Source organism: Stegodyphus dumicola, chromosome 12 (genome assembly GCF_044657685.1).
Source record: "Stegodyphus dumicola isolate Sdum_Otavi_A_Nest chromosome 12, ASM4465768v1".
Lineage (NCBI taxonomy): Eukaryota > Metazoa > Arthropoda > Arachnida > Araneae > Eresidae > Stegodyphus > Stegodyphus dumicola.
This window is the reverse complement of record NC_140779.1, coordinates 72507380-72530392: the sequence shown is the minus strand read 5'-3', so window position 1 is coordinate 72530392 and position 23013 is coordinate 72507380. Positions and strand designations below refer to the sequence as shown.

The 23013-nt window shown below is 33.9% G+C and overlaps 1 protein-coding gene across 2 annotated transcripts in view; it reads left to right on the top strand.

Moving 5' to 3' along the window:
* Positions 1-23013, top strand: part of LOC118189581 (dynein axonemal intermediate chain 7-like) — a 94553-nt gene that overhangs the window by 40514 nt on the left and 31026 nt on the right. For both annotated transcript variants that reach the window (XM_085806567.1, XM_085806568.1), the window contains 5 exons: positions 1286-1417; positions 5845-6004; positions 6352-6458; positions 10100-10182; positions 11882-12064. In XM_085806567.1, the coding sequence (XP_085662693.1) occupies positions 1286-1417; positions 5845-6004; positions 6352-6458; positions 10100-10182; positions 11882-12064 (665 nt within the window). The remainder of the gene's footprint in view (positions 1-1285; positions 1418-5844; positions 6005-6351; positions 6459-10099; positions 10183-11881; positions 12065-23013) is intronic.

The following is a 23013-nucleotide window of genomic DNA, read 5'->3' as shown; positions in this document are numbered from 1 at the left end:
TTTTCGGTTTTTGAGCCATCTGTATAAATGGCTAGGGCTTTCTCTTCGGATGCAAAGTGTAAGCGCACTGTGTGCGATGTCGGGTGATCCAGCCGGGTGATCACTCTGCCGGGTGATCCAGCATGATCAGCTTACACTTTTCATAATCTGTATGAATGAATAATTTCTGCCATTTGGGTTACATTCTCTATTGTGAAGGCGCAGTGTACCGGTTGATTACTGAAAATTATTGCATCAATACTTATACGTATAATTCATTCTAATTGAAGATTTAGTGTAGTTGAAAATTTAAAAGTGATTTAAGCTTTGCTTTAATTTATAAGGACGATCAGGAGTGTAAATATAGATATTTAAATTAATATTAATATTGACCATTAAACATTTTTGGAACTTTCGTGTTAAATACAACACCAGACAAACATGAACCATTGTCATCCAGTTCCGTACTTAGTTAAACTAAGATAACCTTAACTGTTAAATATAAGCAAAACAATACTACCATTCATAAAATAAAAAGAGTATTGTAATCTCTTGTGTTATTTTAACCAATTCTTCAAATTTAAATTTAGGGAAAGTTATATAACATATTAACGACTAGAATTACTTAATGTGTTGTAAGTACAAAACTTACATTACATTAAATACGATATAAAATTTATATTCAAGACATAAAGATCATATTTATAAAATACGGTAAAATAAATACATTGTGACTGCTTGTTGCTAAGTGATAGTAAATGTTTTTTTTTTTTTTTGTTTGTTTTTTGTTGTTGTTGTTGTTGTTTGAGTTAAAAATAACAAGGTATTATTAGATGTGTCATTTAAATTCAACTACGGTTACAAATATTTGTAAAGCTTACATCAAATATATATATTTCAGCAAGAATCAAAATTATTAACAGTTCATATTATGTGCTAAAATACGCTGGTAGGCAAATAAAAATTAAAAATCTCTCTCAAGCTATGTCAGTGGTAATTTGTGAATGTGATCTGTTGGCAAGAAAAGCTTTTTCAAGGTTTACAATATTCAGCGATTTCTCAGATTTAGAAAAGTCATTTTTTTTTTCCTGTGGAAATGAATTTTTTTTTTTTTTTTTTTTTTCTGTGGAATGGAAAAGCACCAAAATATTTATAATATAAATACGATCCTGATTTAATTTTTTTTTTTTTTTAAATTTCATGAAATCAGTTTCAAATCTTTCTACCGTCCTTCATTTAAAAGATTAATTGATGCTTATTACATTTATGTTTTCTAACTGAATTATTTATTTATTTTTTTAATTAGCTCCTCCTGAAGAACCTGAATTAACGATTTTGGAGAAGTCTGAATATTTTGCTGTAGGTGGTATCTATCACTTTGATTTATTTTACCTACCTTATCCAACTGTGATGGCAGGTTCTTGGATATTTTCTCACTGTAAGTAGTTTCCTTGTATATTGAAAATGTCTCTTTTAAGTATTATAATTACATAACTAGTTCAATTATAAGTATTTGTATTTTTGAAAAAGTGTAACACATTTTTAAGCATTTGTTTCTACCACATTTTTTTTATCATTACTTTTGGGTGTACATACTACTATCTTTTAAAAAGTTAATTTTAAGTGGTTCACAAGTGAAAAGAATTTATTTAACTTTTCGGACCTTTGAGTTCCAACTGAAGTGTACTTGTAGTTGCTTTGCATAAATTCTGTGCAGTTAGCTAACTTATTCACATCACCTGCAAATGAGAATTTTGAGATTATTACAAGAGTTTTATATGTAGATAGAATTTTATATGTAGATTTAAAAAGTATGTGTTGAAATACACTAGACGGCAAAATTTAAAGAACAAACAGGTTTCATCCATAGTTTTAAATGGGAGTCAACTGGTATGGGAAAATCGTGTAATTAATTATCTTAACAAAAATTATCTAAATAAAAATTATCATAACAAATACCAGAAAGATGACAGTTCAGGACAAAGTTACATAATTTACGTAATCATTACGTTATTTCAGGTACTCAAATTACTTTACAGCAGAATATTCTGTTAGAATAGTATACGTTATAAAGACAACACTTTACGAACGTTATTGAATTTTTACAAACATATAATGCACAACATCCAAATGCATGGTACAGAGAGTTAAATTTCTAGAAACACGCAGAATGAATATTAAATTATTACCATGCACTATTCCTTTTAACAAAAACTAAAACAAAAAAGTAAAAGCAAACAAAGTAATATTAAAAAACAAATTATATTACGAGGAATAGGTTGGTTCAGAGTTTTGCAAGCTTGTTGATAATCGGGACGATCCTTGCCACTTGATGACGTGGTTTTACCATAAACTTGCAGCAGTATATTGTTTCTGGAGATTTTAAGGTGGTGTTCTATGGTAAATGGACAAATGGTAAGATAATGGTCTGGATTACAAATTTCTACACAGACACAGAGGTCGGTGTTGTTGACGCCGTGTCCATTGACATATTCGGGAAAGGGACTATGTCCTGTGATAAATCGTGTTAATTTGCGGGGAAGTCATGTTGTATTCGTCGTCTACTTGTGTGATGCAAAAGTAATGTGCGGCAGCCATTTTCACATTCTGTTTGCCATTTGATTTGTGGCTTGCATTTCACTTGTTTCTTCAAGTATGAGCGAGGCTAAAGTGCTGATTGTGGATAATATATTATTCCTGATGTTGCCTCCTTGGCTATCTGTGAGCTGCTTCATTTCCATTGACCACAGCATGTGTTTTCCCCCAAGAGAGCGTGATGTGATGTTAATACTTCCGCAAGTCTCTCTGGATTTGCGTAACTGTATGGGATGTGTGAGTACGGCGATGGATGGGGTTGAGTATGGACAGAAGTATCAATATGCTGTTTTTGTGGATGGTGATGTCCTGTAGCTTTTGCTGGAGTGATGTACTAGATATCTTTGGAAATAGCTACTGCTTCTGCCTAAAACTACTATTATCGCTTGGTTGCTTCCCCGATAAGTGTAAGGTTTCTTCTCCATGCTGAAGAACTAGTGCACTGCCAGATTTGTCTTTCATGGTTAATCATTCGTGTATGCAGTCGATGTGTTGTTGCTGGGGATGTTATGATGGTGCAGATGTGTGTTTACACCTTGCCCTTTAAGTGCTAGGCGAACATGTAGCGTCGTCGCTGTCATTTCATAATTTTGTGGAGATTGCCACTCATCACAGAAGTTTATGGGAGTGCGAAGATGAAATACTGATTAGATTACTGCTTCTTTCTCAACACTATGCAATGGTGTTAGACCCTGTCAGGACATTAATTAATGCAGTTGTTCTTGTACGGAAGCCCTTGGGATGTTAAGCGCAAATGGGCGGTGGACGCTGAGAATATGTCTTACTCTCTCCCTTGCATTTGCTGGGCCAAGAATAGAACAGCGTATGTAACCACCCTTCATATAACAGTTGGGTAGAGAATCTTTTAAATGGACAAACCTAGTTCCCAATTATTTTATTGGAACTGTCGGAGTTTTATGTAATGTGGGTAGTACGTTGCTTCTGGCTGGCTCGTTGCTACTACGTTGTACAATTCTGGTGTAAGTTCCTGAATACCAGAATGATGAGGGAAACAACACAGCGACAATAATAAAAGAGAGATTTTATTCAGAGGTGGTGAACAATTACTGTAAGGGGTAAAAGGAAATGTTTTCTGCGAAGGATATAATCACCTCAAAGACAATGAATACTATGTCAGGTCTACTAGTGGTGAAATAAATAAATAGAGGTTTGACCACAATTCAAATACTGGAAAATAGATCGACTACTTTCTTATTTTTGTGAATTGCTTTTTGTATAATTTGACTGAATTTTGACTGAATTTGACTGAGCTAATATTTTAGTGAATATTACTGATATTTTTAAGTAAATTAAGTAATATAAATTTTTAAGTCATATAAATTAGTAATATTTTAAAGTTTTATTCAAGTAGTGCACATCTCTATGTGATAAAAAGTATGTATTGCTACTGAGATATACACAGTTTACAGGGGAAGGGGGGGAATATATATATATATATAGCTGAAATTTTGAATGAATAATCAAATAAGACTTTTAAAAAATTAGTAACCAATTTCTCTGGGGAAAACTATCTGTTTGATTTAATGTGTGGAGTGAATGAATGGTGTCTTCTAAGAAACAGCTATTTAGATGTAGTGATTTTTTTAAAAGTATTGAACTGTTAATTTGTTAGTATGTTAAATTTTATGTAAGTAAACATTGTAAGTTTAAAAGTAACTTTAAAGTAATGTTCAGAGTACTTTTTATTTTTATTTTTTTATCAGTGACGTTCTTACATCAGTTGTAATTAGGAGAAAGTGAATATAGATGATTTGTGATTGGAGATACCAAAATTATTAAAAATACATTTAACTATAATTTAACTGTAATTATTTCAATCATATTGAAATTAATATTACATTGTATTTGAGTAAGACATAACTGTGTGATAAGTATTAAGAGGGCATATTATATTGGTAATTAGACAAACAATCCACATTTATGGAGCTATTTGACGCATTTCCAATCCTTTGAACATCTTATCCTGTCTTTTTTTCAAGCGATCCAAACCTGCTTTTGCAAGATTTGGATTACTAGGATAACAGCAATTGCTAAATAGGTATCTAGTAAATCTACTAGATTGTGGTTAGTCAGGTAACCTTAGGGTAACAGCAGTTGCTAAATAGGTGTCTGAAAAATCTATTAGATTGTTGTTAGTTGGGTATTGTTATGGTGTTATCATTTGTTAGAAATCAGTACTACTAGAATGATAATGGGCCTATAGAACACTTTCCTGTCTTTGACCTTTCTTCTAGTTTCTGAATCCTTCTACCTCAAGTAGGATTCATCTGAATATTTTTTAATGCTGAAAATTCAAAATAAAATCCATGCTAAAGACTTCATTTTGCTGTCTTCAGTAGAAAATAAAATTCGATTATTGCCTTTACTTCTTAACAAGTCAAATTTGATCTGAGATAACGGTAAGACCCCAATCTACCTAAACAAATCAATGTTTAGCCATAAGACTGTATTGGGCAACAACCAGTGAAGTTCTGCCATATTTCCTATATATATATACCAGAAATATTTTAAAGGAAGATAAACTAACCTAAATTTAACTAGCCTTACAATTTTAAAAATTCAGGAAAACTAGGTTGCAGGAAGTGAGTAGCAAAAAAAGGTTAAAAATAAAATTGCTAAAAATAATGTTTAAAATAGATCTAAAGGGATAACCTCTTTACCCTTTAGATCAGAACACTTACACACAAATCAATAAATAATGTGAATAAAAGATCAAATGATAAGAAATCAGATGTCATATTTGAAATTGCTTCTCTTATAAATGTGCATTTGTTAATATATCGAAAGTGAAGAATATATGTTTTTGTTAGGTTTATGACCATTTGTAAGGTAGTAGTTACCAAATATTGCACCGAAAGTTCAGAAGACCAGTTAATACTTAATGATCATGCACACTATTTAGAAATTTAAAAAAAAAAAATTGTCGAACTTCTGCTTTTTTTTTTTTTTTTTTTTTTTTTTTGTTGTTTGTTAAATTTATTGCCTTTCACATCACAATTCTGAAACAAGAATATATTGTTTCAGAATTGTGATGTTTGATTTTCATTGAAGTTCATTGAAGATCCATGATTGTAAAATTCACCTTAATAAATGTTTTATTTTGAGGTGTAATTCTTAAAAATCATGCTGTTCTCTAACTTTTGCTTGCCAGTGTGTGATTAATTTTTATGCTGTTTAGTTATAAAAATCCAGTTTTGTACTAAAACCACTTGCAAAAATGTCTAACAAGAATTTTATTTAATCTTATAGGTGAAGAAAAAGTACTTAGACATATTCCTTATCAAACCAGCATTATACCAATTAGGCATCCTAAACCTGACATGTCCCCTGCCTTAGCTGCTGAATTTGCAGATTCCGAAATTAAGCGATTTGATAAAGAAATGTGTAGTGCTATATCTTTGACCTTGAAGTACGGTATTTTTATAATTTCTTTGTCTACAATATTTTAAAATGTTTTGCTTCATTTAGATATATGTACAAGTATATTTTTATGATTAACATTTTTGTATAAGTGTTATTTATGTTCAGATATTACAGACTTACAAAGAAAGAATTTTACAAAAAAGCCTTTGAGTAACATTTATTTGCGGGCTACTTTTAGATGTTTTTTAAATACTTTAAGCATGATTTATTATTTTATGTAACTGTAAAAATATTTATGATTTATTATAATGGATGCCTTGATTCTTATTTTTCTCATATTTTATGTGCTATTTGCAATAATGAAATGTTTTACGCTAATGTGATTTAATTTAGAGTTCCAGATGATGTATTATTTCTTGAACAGCCACTCCCTGCTTTTTGGGTTGATCATAAGAAAGGATTTACATCTATAGGCTTTTTTGAAACAAAATATGATGAAGGTACTCACTGTACTTTCTGTATAGTTGGTTACCTTATTTAGTTGGTTTTATATATACAGTGGAAATTTGATTAATCCGCCATTCTTTTAACTTTCAGTATAATAGACAGGCAGAAGCCGCTACAAAGAGTAATAATAAAAAAGGAGATAAGATATAATTGTCTCTCCATCTGTATATTGAATGAGAGGCTAAAAATAATTTTTCAGTAAATACAGCATTGTGCTGTCAAACTGCTAAGGAATATTTCCATTAAAAATAGCAACTTCGGTAACAACGGAATATCACATATGGTGTGTGTGTGTGCATGTGTGAAGACTTTAACAGGCAGCTTATAAAATTTCTCGTACCAACTTAAAATATTCTCTGTGTATGGTAATTAGATATAAAATTAAATTATGCTGTTGAAAATGGTGGAGATATTTGTTATTTTCCATTGTATTGATAACTAGATATTGTTTGAGATTCCTTTCAAGTGCCACTTGTTGCCAAACATAAATGTTAGCATGATTTCCAGCTGAAGATAAGAGTGGCAACTCTTTAAGATATATACAGCTTCATGAAGAATTGTCTTTTTTATTACATCAAAAAGACAAATACAGAAATTCATAAATAAGAAAGTACATAATTATTCAAATTAACAGTTCTATAGTGTTCGATTATTAGTTGCAGCTAATAGAATTCTATTAATGTGAGCTTATGATACCAAAAGTTAATAAACCAAATACTTCTTAGAATTAGAATATGCAAACCTTCAAACCAGCATCCTTTCTATAAATCTTCCACTGCAATGTCATTTCAGTGTTATAGTAGTGTTTAATTTTATAGTTTTTTGAATGATGCCTTTTAGTGCGAGGTGCTGCAGTAGTGTTTAATTTTGCAGTTTTTGAATAATGCCTTTTAGAGGTTTTTAGGTACCGCTGTCTAGTAATAATTAAATCATGACTATTTGACATTTGAATACTACTAATTTGTGAAATCTATATATATATATATATAGATTGTTTTTTTATTAAAAAAAAGAGAGAGAGAGAGCTGAAATAGACGAAAAATTGCTGGCTCAGTGTTTTTTTTTTCTTGCTTATCTGCAGTGACATTATTGTGTATATACTCATAATGTGAAATTAACTGGTTACCGAATTTGATTCTTTGGCACACAATATTTAATTGGCATGGTTTTAATGAAAAGTACCTTATATTTGTACTATATAAGTCAGGAAATGAGTTGTAAAATGATAAATTTCAAATGAGTTTAAGTCTGTATATATTTTTATTCATACTGTAAAAAAGGCTGTTCTAAAGGTGGATATTTATTATGGATTCTCATTCCTGGGAATGGTGGTAGGTGGAGGAGATTCTGTTATCCATCTGTTATCCATCTTTATTAATCATGAAGGCAGTTCCAGCCCGGTGAATAATCGAAATTTCTCTACATTTCTTTTGTAATAATACCCAAAATGCACTCTTTTGCAAAAAAAAAAAAAAAAATTGAAGCACCAAGAAGGACGTTTGCGATCGTGACGCAATTTGGTATGCAAACACATCTTGATTAAACATGCAAATATTCAAAGCTTCAAGGCAAATGAATAGGAGATGCGATCATAGTGCGCATTTCTAGAGCGCAATTCGCAAAGTATAAAACCAGTAACGGAGGCGGAAATTTTACCTTTTTTTTTTTTTTGTTTTTTTTGTTGTTGTTGCTGCCATTGTAATTCCGTAAAAAAGCAACTTAAGATGCCATTACGACGATATCGAAGACCTTACAGATAACTAAACGACTTCGAACGTGGTCGCATTGTAGGGTTGCGTGAAGCTGGGTGGTTATACCGAACAACTGGCCGTCATCTGCAGCGTACAGACACTGCTGTGTAAAGTTGTTAGCAGCAAATAGTTACTACAAGGAAATTGCCGACGAAATGAAGGGTCTAGAAGGCCAAGGATCACAAATGTGAGGCAAGATAGGATGATTGTTCGCCAGGCCCGAACCGACCCAACGGTATTGTTGCGTGCCGTACGCACGCAACAATACCGTAATTCGTTTGAATTGATTGCACAAGTTCGATGAAAAATGAAAAAAATTTATTATTATCACAACAAAAATGCTTAATTTTTCTCAGATATTCGTTCAGTATTACAATATCTCACGGTAATTATCTTTCAGCTACTCAAACGTTCAAGAGAACTTAATTCAAAACAGCTAGAGAAAGCTAATCCGCAAATTCGATAGTCAACAAGAGCAGTTTTCTAAACAAACTCTTAAAACAACAACAAATTAACTAAAATAACGAACTGAGAAGATTTCATGCCGCTTATAAGCTTTCTAAATGCGCGAGAATTTTCGTGCACTTTCTCGAAATCAAAAAGAGATATTTATTTATTAAATGTTAAATGCACGCACTCTTGTATTTTTAATTTTCTGGCTTAGCTTTCCTTTAATATTCACCACGCGCTGCATTGCGAGGGGAATAAAACAATTTTATTTATAATTCTACTAACATTAACTATTCAAATACCAAATCTGTAACAGTATCATTGTCGACTATTCAATCCACTACAGCCACGTCTATACCTCCCGTGGTACCGTCCACCATCACACGGTGTTTGTCTGAGGAGGCGTTACGCTCACAAAGGCCTTTAAGACGTTTGCCTTTGACCCCACAACATCGGCGGAGTCGTCTGGAGTGGTGTCGCAGCCGATCATCATGGCTGCCATCAGACTGGCATCCTATAGTGTTCAGCGATGAATTCCGCTTTACTCTTGAAGAAGATGACGGGGCCAGCAATCCCAATCAGCCTTTGTTTTACAAAGGCATATAGCCATAACCACTGGTGTGGTAGTGTGAGGCGCTATTTCTTACGACAGCAGGTCATCTTTAGTCCTCCTCCGTACATCTTTAACAGCTCAACGATATGTTGATACCACCCTGCGGCCGGTTGCATTACCCTTCATGTCACGTCGTCCTGGAACCATTTTCCAACAAGATAATGCCATACAACATACCGCTCGCATGTCTCTGGTCTGTCTTCGTTCGGTTGACACTCTTCCTTGGCCAGCAAGGTCACCAGACCTTTCACCAATCGAGCATGTCTGGGACATCGTAGGCCGCCAGATTCGGGCCCCACAAAATATCGCAGATCTGGTGCGACAACTGATGAATGCCTGTCAGAACGTGTTGCAAGATGACATTAGGAACCTCTACCATTCCTTGCCTCGACGAATTCAAGCATGCATTGCCGTCAGGGGCGGTTCGACCAATCACTAATATGAACACTCAATGGGTGATTGTGAGCCGTGAACAGGTATTATGACCTTGATTTTTTTATCATTTTATTATCTGTGTATGAGCTATAAACATAGTCAATTTCGTCAAAAACAACCACTTCCTTTATGGTGCTTCGATTTTTTTGCAAAAGAGTGTGTATTAGAATCTGAAAATCTTCACCTTTGTAATCTAGATCATTGTAGTCAAAAACCTCGAGATTGGGGAATAATCGAAGTTCCACTGAATTATTATTAAAAAAATAGCTAAAATAGATTAGAATATTAGGTAAAATATTCATCATTTTAATTTAGATTTTATTACTTCGTATAACATATGGTGAATATTTTCTTGCCTTAAAAACAGCTTAATATTTTGTTTTAGATACCGGCCATATATCTTTTAAAACAAACCGTTTTGGTGTGATAGCATTATTGCAGAGACGTTATAATAATATGCCATATCAAGTAATATTTTTTTCCTTCTAGTTTCATAAAACTTAAATGCATGCTTTTTCACTCGAATAAATGCCTAATGATTTTTAACAATTTAAGAATAGTATTCCCTCCGATGTTGCCTTCATTATATTCTATTTTAAAAATCCTTAAAAACTAGAATTATAATGAAACTGATCTTTGAAAATTTCAACTGTTATAATGCTAGAAATGTATTTAATCATGTTCTTTTATTTTATTAAATATTAAGGATTTTGTATGTATATTTCTTTTCATTTTTTTTTTAACATTTATTTTTAAATCATGTGAAAGTTTTATTTCGTGTATATAATTAGAGCCATGGTTAATTAATCATCAGGGTTATAATTAATTAACCAGCTGTTATGTGTATATCAGCTTGAGGAGTACTTACATTATAAAATATATTTAAGATATATAAAATAAGTTTCGAATGCATGTGTAATTGATCCGCAATGCTTGAGTGGCTAAAGGCATAAAATATTATTAGATCAGTTTGAATTTAATTCTTGGAAAGGCTGACTGTGCTTGGTTTCATGTTTTCTTATGAGTAGTAATAAGTAATTTTCCTTACAAATTTAACCATGAAGGCATTTTTTACAAAGTAACTATAGATTGCTGTGCTATAATTCGTTGAACAAGATGTATGTGTAATAGTTTAAATGCAGTTTTTAAAATACTGTTTTCATTTCTAATAAAATTGAATTTGAAATATTTTACTTCATTTGTGAAGGAAATTTTATGTTTTACTTCATTTTTAATGTGAAATATCAACATATTCAATATACTTTATTAAACCAGGCATAGCAGCAACAAAATATACTTTCACTGTACTAGCATCAACGTATTGTCTTGTCTCATTAAAGCAGCGGAAGCAAAGCAGTTATATTAGTAAGTCATTATTACCAATAATAACTGAAGAAGAATACCAACAAAATTGGAATAATAAAAATAATAATTTTTACTAACTGTAAAGTTTTCGTGTGCTTAAGATATTTGTTGAACTGAGCATGTGAAACAAATAATGGATAAAAAGTTCAAAGTTAGCATTTAAATTCTAATTATGTTATGCATATTTAAACTTAATTACATTTCTTTAAAATTATTAACTTTAAATACTTAAACTTTCAATTTTAAATCAAAGAGTTGCAATAAAAAGAGGTAAACAATTTTGGAATTAGCGATTTGAATGCCAAGCTTACATACTAAAAACTTTCTTTCTATATTACAGATATTTATAAATTGTATGTAATATTTAATGCGAGGTAATTATCAGTTATTAATAAAACATTACATATTTATATGCCTGTGTACGTTATAAGGTATTTTTACCGCCTTCTTAGCATGCCTTAGTGGTGTAATGGTCAGCATACTCAGCGAGTATTCTAGAGATCCTAGGTTCGAGTCCCGGCGAGAGCACTGCTCAGTTTTCACGTCTCTTGCTTTAAAATAAAAATAATAACCTAATTTCTCTACAATGTATGTATACATGCCTATATACAAATGAAAATTTGTTATTCATCTCTCTTTAAGATGAGAAACATTTTTTTCTTAAAGTGCCAATAATTTTTCTCTGTAGTTTGGAATGAGTGTAAACAGTAGTAAAGTCAACTATACTGCATGTAATGCAAATTTCACATGGCCAACTAGTTATGTTCAATTAATTTTCATTTATTATTTATATGTCTCTAAGTCATGGGAGCTGATATCTGGAAATGATGAAAATTCAGCATCACTTGCTATCACAGGAATGCATGTTGCTCTTAAAATTAAAATCAAAAGTGGAAAATGTTGCATTGAGAACATTGAACAAGATGGAAAATCATTGTTTTCTGATGTTTATGACATATGGAGGAATCCTAATTTATTAGTTAAGGTAAGAATATAGTTTCATTTGGTTGATGCCTTTTGTACACTTTTGAAAAGTAATTTTTGTCTCTGAAATTGAATTTTGCGATATTTCAATGAACTGTGTAATGTTAAGTATGTTAACAATGAAAGAAACTTTCATTTTGATATACTGACATATTATTTTGCTTTGTTAAAATATTAACATCTTTTTTCATGAAAATAAATAGAAACAAGGTCTTGTATGGTAATCTTGCTGACTAACAGCATTCGAGAGAGGGTTCTTACGGTAAGTATGTCATATATTCATTTGAAACGAAAAACTCTCATATTTTTTGATGCAAAAATGCACTTTTTCTCTAAGAAATGCTGCTGGAAATAGAATGCATCTTAGAATTAATGGTGTCTTAGAATCGAAAATATTTACAAATTACTTATTATTATGGCATAATTAAATTTTAAAACTACCGATTTTAATATATATAATAATTTTGTTATTGAATTTGTTAATTATCTGATTATTAAAAATCATTTGCAAAATGCATTTTAGCATTTTTTTCACTTATTTTATATGCTTTGAATATTTGTTTGGGGTGTGAGAAGGGACTAAATTAACAGGTGCAAATTAGAGCCAATGAATTACAGCATATCAAAATGGTTTTCTTCAAATGATTTGTTTCATTACAGAGAATAAAAGTTATCAAAGACCTGAAAACAGTTCATTAAAATTTGAGTGCTATATATAAAATTTTATTAGTGAAATAAGATTCTAAATCTCGGTAGGTGATTTCTTTGAAAACATGAAGTTTTAAGAGAAATAAGCATTTTTTGAAAAGCCAAGACATGAACTGCATTTATATGAATGAAATTTAAGAGAATATATGCAAATGAAAGTTAAGAATACTATCGAAATTTTAGACAAATATAAAAATATTTTAAATTTAACTAATTTTTCAGTTACATGATTTCAGGAATTACAATATTAGTCAAATGATGATAAATTGTTTCAGATTTCAAGTTTTTCTAAGTGAAAGGATGCAATATTCAACTGCTTTATGCTTCCAAAAGCAAGTTATTATTTGCATATGTGAGAGAAACATTATAAAGCTAATATCTACCATTCTCTGTTATGCATGGGTCTACGTTTCTGAACTCCGTCATGGAAAAGTGAGTAACATCAGGATACTCATTTTATGTGGAAAATTCATGAAGATATTAGAAACAAATATGGTGATAATTCAATGCATACTTTCACTGAAATCATATATGTTCTTTTAAAACTCCTGGAGCAACTGTAAAATGAAAGTAGCTCATTGTGCAATTAAGAAACTGTTTTGTGTTAAACAACACTAGTTATGTAATAGGCCCTCAGATGTTATTAAATACGTACGTCACTGAATTTTGCACATGGAACGTTTTGAACGTAACTTATTAGTGCAAAAGGAGCATCTTCCCAATCGACCATTTCCCTGCTATGCAAGGGCCACATAAAAAATTGAAAACCTTTATACCTTCAATGCTGAAATTAGTTGTATCAGTTTTACATTATCATGAGAAACTTTACAAGAACAGATCTAGGACCAAATTTGTGGAAATAAAGCCAATAGAATAATAAACAAGAATTGGTTTTTTTTTTCGAACCCCTATCTTTCTGTGAGTTATATGAAAAGCAAGTAGTTAATATGGAATTGTTCTGGAGGTTATTTCCATTAATGTATAGTCAGACCTCATTTAACACTGGTCCGTTTAGCGATGTTTTCGTTTTACGCGTTTTTATTGGAATAGAGAGATTCCATGAAAATTGTGCACAGCATTGGGCTTCCCCGGAATCGAAAGTAACTAATCCGCAATGCTCTTCTCTGTAGTGTCACACAAACTTATTTTTATTATTTCAAACATTTGTATTTGTTATTGTAAGTATAAATTTATGTAATGTAATGATTGCTATAGTGATAAATATTAATATTTTTAGATTTTAATATGGTTGATAATAACAAACGCGAAAATAAAGCGACAAGAAAAGCATTTCGCTAGAAACTAAAATGCAGGTGCTTAGAAGATTAGTTAGTGGCGAACGTCAACGTCAAACTGGTGTTGCATTGAACTTGTCAACTTCAACAATAAGGACAATTTTCAAGAATAAAGAAGAAATAATATCATCAGCAACTACAACTACAAAAACCTTTGCAACCTGAACTCGCTCTAGAAATAATACGATAGAGTCGATGGAAAAACGACTTGACGACTTGTATGGATTGACTTGTATGGATTGACGACGAAATTGAACGCAATATGCCATTAAGGAAAGCTATTATAATGAGAAAAGCAAGAAGAATTTTTGATCACATTCAGATTGAAACAGGTGACACAATGAAACTTTCGTTGCAAGTCGAGGATGGTTTATAAGATTTAAACATAGAAATAATCTTCATAACATATACGTTACAGAAAAGCAGAAAGTGGAGATATAAAAGCGGTGACTGAATTCACAGCGACATTGAGAACAATAACTGAGCGATAAAACTTCCTCCAGAATTAGCTTTTAATGTCAGTGAAACGGGCCTATTTTGGGAAAAAATGCCAAAACATACATTTCTGTCCCGTGAAGAAACACGTGCACCAGGATTTAAAGCTGCGAAAGATCGCTTAACACTTCTCCTGGGTGCTAAAGCCAATGGAAACTTCAAATTAAAGCCACTTCTTGTTTATCCCATGAGAAACGAAATTTATTGTTTATCCCCCGAAAAACCCATGAGCGATGAAAGGAATATCAAAATCAATTTCACCTGTAATTTGGGAGTCTAATAAAAAATTATGGATAACTTTGAAAATTTTCCAAAGTTGGTTTACTGAACATTTTTGCCTGTCTGTTAAACAATATTACAAAATAATAATAATAATAATAATAATAAAAACTTGAACCAAAAGCGCTACTTTTAATGGATAATGCTCCAGGTCACCCAACAAATTTATCTGATTTAATAACATGCATTCCAATCGAAGTGGTTGCCGCGTAACGCAACTGCATCATTAATATAACCGATGGATAAAGGAGTTATATCAAATTTTAAAGCTTATTACTTGCGGCGAACTTATGTACGCGGCGAAAAAATGTTTGAAAAAACAGAAGGAGATGATAAACACTCAATAAGAGATTTTTGGAGGAACTATAATATCATGGTTGCTATAGAAAACGTAAATCTTTCTTGGAATGAGGCAACGAAAAAAATGTTTGAAAGCAGTGTGGAAAAGCATTTGGCCAAATTTAAACAAGGAGACTGATTCTGTTGTTGATATGAACGAAATAGTGGTATTGGGGAAGCAAACAGGTTTAGAGAATGTAAATGTGGAAGATTTAGAAGAAATTCTGCAAGACACAACAAAAAGTCTTTCTGATGACAAGCTCAAGGAATTAGTGAATTAAGAACACAAAAATATTAAAAATAGCGATTCTGAAGAAGAGCAAAAAGAATTTTCAGCGGCATTTCTAAAAACCAGTTCAGCTTCCATAATGGAAATTGTGGATTTATTTATTGAAAATGACGCAGATTTTGATAGGAGTTCAAAGGCAAGATGGGGTATCGTGGATGCCTTCTCCCCTTATCGACAACTTCTTACGGAGCGGGAAAGTACAAATGACATTAGATATTTTCTTAATAAAAAACAGAAAATTGGAAATGCAGAAAAATCTGAATGATCTAAAATATAAATGGCGACTTAAAAAAAAATTATTTAGTTCTATATATTCATTTGCCATGATTCAATATATGTAAGAAATAAATTTTTATATTGTACTGTTATAAAAATATATTAAATGAACTTAAATAACAAAATTACTTGAACGATTTTTTTATTTTGCAGCCGTTTGCTCCTAACCCCATTATTTATATGATGCGATGATCTCGTTTAACACTGTACTTTAATGGAACGTAACCCCCCACATTATACAGGGTTTTACTATAGTTCAGAATGATAGATATAAAAAATTCAGTGGTAACGGTTGATAGACATGCACACTGAGTGTAGTTGAAAGATATGTTTATTAGTATTCGTAGGCAAAACTAGTTAATTGGTTGAGATATACGTATGCTAGTATTCTTAGAAAAGTCATTCTAAGGACAACTTGTTCGCATTGTTACGAATTCGGTATATATGTAAATGATTTTAGAGACATTGTAAGTAAAAATATAATACCTTTCCTATAACGTAATATGAAAAGTCTGAAGAGAACGAAGCTCTACCAGAAGAATAAGATTACAGGAGCGAGTGTACTTAACATTCAGGTAAATGGCTATCTTGCTAAACTGGCGAGATATCGCCAAGCTGGCGATGGTTTTGGCGACCAATTTTTGGTCCGGTTTTTGAATAACTGTAATAGTTCCTTATATGTAATTATATCTGTATCTGGCCCTTATATGTAACTTTAATAGTATATGCCTTCCAGTAATTTCGAGAAATGGAAGGTAGAAATTCCTCGGCGACCGTGGGAAACTGTATAATTCCGAAGAAAGCATCAATTCTCATTTGTAGTTCAGAGTTGACTTGTGAGTATTGAGATATGCATGAGAGCTTCGCCTTTTAGATGCGCTTTGCATTGCGTTCCGTTTAATGTTCTCAGTGATTTGTAGTGTAATAATTGATTGTCCTCTGTGATTCTCAAAAGTACGAGTGCTTTTATGGTAAGTTGAAGAACTGCAAAGTATTTATTTTTTTAAGGGGGGGGGATAAATTTTAGCAAGCTATCATCTGTTCTGTATGCATTCAATCCATTACGAACCCATACGCACACAACAATTTTTGGTGTCTGAAGTAGGCTGACTGCCAGTGACAAAAGCAATGGTGAGCAACTAAGACAGCTAGTGACTGCCTTAGCTGTGTTCCAAGAAAAGATGGAAGAGGTCGTGAACTGCATTAAAGTAGGGATAAAAGGAGTTCAAGTAAAGATGCAAGCGAGCCAAGAAGAAATAAAAGCAGGCCAAGAAATGATGGAAGGGGCCATCAAGTCCATTTAAGAAAATATTGAAACAGGTCAAGAGGAAATGAAACTATAAATTACCTCCATAACAGAAAACAGATTAGTGGCTGTGGAAGGCAGAATACACAAAGCTCAAAATAAAGTTCAGAAATTTAAGAAAATGTTTCTGGTGCCGAATAACAAATCAGAGATAGAGTTGCTACTGTCAAACTACAAATCGGAGAAAGAGTTTCTTCTGTCTAACAACAAACCGAAGAAAGAGTTTCTGCTGTCGAACAACAAATCGATTATGGAGTTTTTTCTGTCATCAAAGAAACTGACAGCATAAAGAAATTCATAGCGACAGCAGGAAGTATTTTTTGACGATTTAAAAATTTTACCCATGCCATCTCGACCTTTTCTAAAGCTGTCCACATAAGATGGCAAGACCTCCTGTCAAGTGTATTAGACTCAATTCTGTATAGTGGCGGACGCAAATTGTTGTGATTCCCAAGGTAAGGCTTGCCATCTCGCTGCTTCTTTGAGAACACACGCAGAGGATATCCTCCAAACTCTGCCTCCAAACCAAATACTAGACTTCGAAACTCTGTCCGGCTCATTGGAGCTGAGTTTTGGTGAGAAAGGTAAAAACTATAGCAGGCTTCAGTTGAAATCTCGCTATGTGCTTCCAAAAGTTCGCCATGGATGTCGAGAGCTACCTCATCTTACCTTTTCGGAGTGCCCTGCAGAAACAAGGAAAATCCTGTCCCTGCAGTGTTTCATCGATGACCTTCGGGATCCTAAAATACAGAAAGTCCCTAGAATGGCAAGATCAGATGTTAGTGTACACCATGAAATTCGAGGCAGCCCAGCAAGCAACTTGTAGAGACCGTCACCTAATGAGAGCTGCTCAAGTTCAGGAGCCAGTGGATCAAGTGACTGCTCGTCTAGACCATTGAACCAGGCAAGTCAGTGCCTTGAAGCGGAAAAGGAGTGGTAACAAACCACCCCTAAAGTGCTGAAAATGCGATGCTGAAGTATACGTACGAAAGAACTGCAGAACACCCAAGACGACACGGAAGCTAAGACTACTTCTGACAGTAACGCAAGAAACTGATTATTGGCCCCATCTCTCAGGGTGGAGGTTGCCAGATACTGAGAAGCCCATTCTAAAGCACTTCAGATTTCTGTAATGATTTGCGGAAGTATTGGAGTCTTCATCATGGGACATATAAATGGAGTTCCTTGAATATGGCCATCGATACAGGAGCCATTATTAGCATCATCTGCTCAACGACTGCAGGGTTAACTCATCTGCGCCGCCTAGCGTTACCATACAGACTGTGTCGACATCGATGGAAAGTTAAATGCTAACGTAACGTTTGGAAGTGCCGCCGTCCATCACATGGCATTTGTCGCAAAAAGAACAGAGTTCTTATTTCCTGGATCCATAGCTGAAAATAGAAAGTTTTGGTACGGCATAATGGAGTGTTCTAAGAATTATAAGCGCCTGAAAGGAGTATTAGTAACCGCGGGACTCGTCGACCTATCGAAGACCGTCATTCCGGTAAGAGTTACCATCGTAAGTGATAAGGCGAGTGATTAGAAAAGGCGAAGTGATTGTAATATGTACTCCAGTGACCTGCGTTAAACGAATCAATAGTCCTTCAGTCTCTGTGTCTTCGGAGACCCTAACATCGCAGTTATTGCAGAATGCACAATTAAGCGATGAAGAAAGGAGTGTTGCAGAACACGTCATTCAAAAATTAAAGATGTTTTCTCCTGGATATCTTCTGACGTAGATCGAAACAGTTTGGCTTAGTATAGAATTGATATGGCGCGTCATCCACTAATCAAGCAATACCCAGTTGCTAAAAAGAAAGAGGCAGGAAAACTTCTAAAAGACATTTAAGAAAGCGGCATTATCGAGTCTTCCGCAAGTCCTTGGGCCTTTCCTATCGTTCTGGTCCAAGAGAAATTTGCGTAGATCTTGCTTTGACTATTGCCAGTTGAATGAGGTCATGAAGAAAGACACCTATCCTCTTCTTAGAATTGATAATACTTGGATACTCTTTTCAGAGGTGTTTTTCATGCTTTTGTAATGTGTCGGTGACATTCGAAGTCCTCATAGAAACTGCGCTGAGAAGCCTTTCCTACGAACCCTGTCTAATACACCTGTACGACATCATCATCGTCTTGAAGAGTTTTGAAGAGCATTTAGAAAACCTCATAACGGTTCTTCAGAAATTGAAGGAAGTCAGTCTAATTTTAAGTAGTACCAAATGTAAATTGTTTAGATAGGAAGTGACTTATAACGGACATGTTATCTCACTTGAAATTGCGTGTACGGATGCTGAAAAAATGTTGGCAGTTAAAGTTTGGAGGCGCTGTCATAAACAGGCTGAACAAAGTCGTAGTTTGGATCCGTAGTAGTCATCATGTTCTAAGCCTAAAAAAAGTTTAGAAATTCAGTTTTATATTTACGTGTTTTAAAAATCAAAATTATTGAGTAATTTTATAAATTAAAATAACTATATGTAACATTTAATTTTATTCAGTGCTACAACTAGTATTTTGTCACCTGGCTTTAGTATCTGCTATATCTATATAACTCTCGTATTCTCTATATCTATATAACTCTCGTATTCGTATTAATAATGTCTGCAATATTTAAAGAATTATGCAAGTTGTGAGTCATACGAATGGCACAGGAATAAAGAAAACAGATGTTTTGTCTGTATGTGAACAGCATTTTTCTGAAATGAGCGAAGTTTGCCATGATTTTCAAGATTTTTTACAATATTACAGAGTTTAGTCGTTCATGAAATCCAGAATATACAGCATTTATCGAAAGATATTATCTTTTATGAACAGTTTGTAGCCAGACGAGAAACGCAGGTTAAATATTGAGGCAATGAAAAAACTACATCATTTGCCAGAAAAGGTCGAGAACAAAGGTCATAAAAAATAGAAAATTGCATGTACCAAGTAATGATCCTACCTACTATCAGAGTAGTCCCCTTGGCTATCTATACATAACTGCCAACGTTTCTGGAGGTCTGGAAGCAAGCAGAGAAATCTTCAACAGCGACGTTTGCAAGCTCATTTGTCACGGCTGGTTAGATGTCTGCAATAATCTTGAGGAAGCTTTCCTTTCAGTCACCTTTTCACTCTGGGAAACAAGAAAAAGTCACAGTAATCTCTGACACAAATGTGGGATCACGTCTGGCTCTATCCAATAGTTCAGCAGAAATTTTTCGTCTTCCCTCTCTCTGTTTATTTGTTAGTGAGTGAAAGACGATTCTTGCATTAAGTTTCCGTTTCCCTAAATCTTCGCATAAAATCTTACACACATCACGATTTAAATTCAGTTCTGATATCATACGCACAGTTACACGACGTTCTTCATGCAATACCTGCCTTGCACGCTCCACGTTTGAATCGGTATCAGCTTTGGGATCATTTTGCACTGAATCTTTGCCTTCACGAAACCTTTTGGGCCACTCGAAAAGACGACTGCTTGAGAGTGCCTCGCCTGCGTATGCTTGCTTAATCATGTTCTACGTTTCACTAGGGGGTTTTCCCGAGCTTAACGCAGAACTTAATGTTCACTTTTTGCTCACAATCAGCATCCATTGTACCACCTTAAAGAATGCGACAATGTGTTGCTAAGCCCAGCCCTGCCACCTAGTAAGTTTGCGTGGAAACATGGCCAAGGTTATGTCAAGTAAGAATAGATATTAGGTAACGTAAAAACAACATTTGTTCCTTTTTAATACTGAAAACACAGAAATTAAAAAAAAATTGTCTTGGAGAAAGATATTATGACCTGTGTTAAACGAATCAATAATCATTCAGTCTCTGTGTCTTCCAAGACCCTAACATCGTAGTTATTGCATCGCATCTGACACACCTAGAGCAACTTGTAGAGACCGTCACCTAATGAGAGCTGCTCAAGTTCAGGAGCCAGTGGATCAAGTGACTGCTCGTCTAGACCATTGAACCAGGCAAGTCAGTGCCTTGAAGCGGAAAAGGAGTGGTAACAAACCACCCCTAAAGTGCTGAAAATGCGATGATGAAGTATACGTACGAAAGAACTGCAGAACACCCAAGACGACACGGAAGCTAAGACTACTTCTGACAGTAACGCAAGAAACTGATTATTGGCCCCATCTCTCAGGGTGGAGGTTGCCAGATACTGAGAAGCCCATTCTAAAGCACTTCAGATTTCTGTAATGATTTGCGGAAGTATTGGAGTCTTCATCATGGGACATATAAATGGAGTTCCTTGAATATGGCCATCGATACAGGAGCCATTATTAGCATCATCTGCTCAACGACTGCAGGGTTAACTCATCTGCGCCGCCTAGCGTTACCATACAGACTGTGTCGACATCGATGGAAAGTTAAATGCTAACGTAACGTTTGGAAGTGCCGCCGTCCATCACATGGCATTTGTCGCAAAAAGAACAGAGTTCTTATTTCCTGGATCCATAGCTGAAAATAGAAAGTTTTGGTACGGCATAATGGAGTGTTCTAAGAATTATAAGCGCCTGAAAGGAGTATTAGTAACCGCGGGACTCGTCGACCTATCGAAGACCGTCATTCCGGTAAGAGTTACCATCGTAAGTGATAAGGCGAGTGATTAGAAAAGGCGAAGTGATTGTAATATGTACTCCAGTGACCTGCGTTAAACGAATCAATAGTCCTTCAGTCTCTGTGTCTTCGGAGACCCTAACATCGCAGTTATTGCAGAATGCACAATTAAGCGATGAAGAAAGGAGTGTTGCAGAATACGTCATTCAAAAATTAAAGATGTTTTCTCCTGGATATCTTCTGACGTAGATCGAAACAGTTTGGCTTAGTATAGAATTGATATGGCGCGTCATCCACTAATCAAGCAATACCCAGTTGCTAAACAGAAAGAGGCAGGAAAACTTCTAAAAGACATTTAAGAAAGCGGCATTATCGAGTCTTCCGCAAGTCCTTGGGCCTTTCCTATCGTTCTGGTCCAAGAGAAATTTGCGTAGATCTTGCTTTGACTATTGCCAGTTGAATGAGGTCATGAAGAAAGACACCTATCCTCTTCTTAGAATTGATGATACTTGGATACTCTTTTCAGAGGTGTTTTTGATGCTTTTGTAATGTGTCGGTGACATTCGAAGTCCTCATAGAAACTGCGCTGAGAAGCCTTTCCTACGAACCCTGTCTAATACACCTGTACGACATCATCATCGTCTTGAAGAGTTTTGAAGAGCATTTAGAAAACCTCATAACGGTTCTTCAGAAATTGAAGGAAGTCAGTCTAATTTTAAGTAGTACCAAATGTAAATTGTTTAGATAGGAAGTGACTTATAACGGACATGTTATCTCACTTGAAATTGCGTGTACGGATGCTGAAAAAATGTTGGCAGTTAAAGTTTGGAGGCGCTGTCATAAACAGGCTGAACAAAGTCGTAGTTTGGATCCGTAGTAGTCATCATGTTCTAAGCCTAAAAAAAGTTTAGAAATTCAGTTTTATATTTACGTGTTTTAAAAATCAAAATTATTGAGTAATTTTATACATTAAAATAACTATATGTAACATTTAATTTTATTCAGTGCTACAACTAGTATTTTGTCACCTGGCTTTAGTATCTGCTATATCTATATAACTCTCGTATTCGTATTAATAATGTCTGCAATATTTAAAGAATTATGCAAGTTGTGAGTCATACGAATGGCACAGGAATAAAGAAAACAGATGTTTTGTCTGTATGTGAACAGCATTTTTCTGAAATGAGCAAAGTTTGCCATGATTTTCAAGATTTTATACAATATTACAGAGTTTAGTCGTTCATGAAATCCAGAATATACAGCATTTATCGAAAGATATTATCTTTTATGAACAGTTTGTAGCCAGCCGAGAAATGCAGGTTAAATATTGAGGCAATGAAAAAACTACATCATTTGCCAGAAAAGGTCGAGAACAAAGGTCATAAAAAATAGAAAATTGCATGTACCAAGTAATGATCCTACCTACT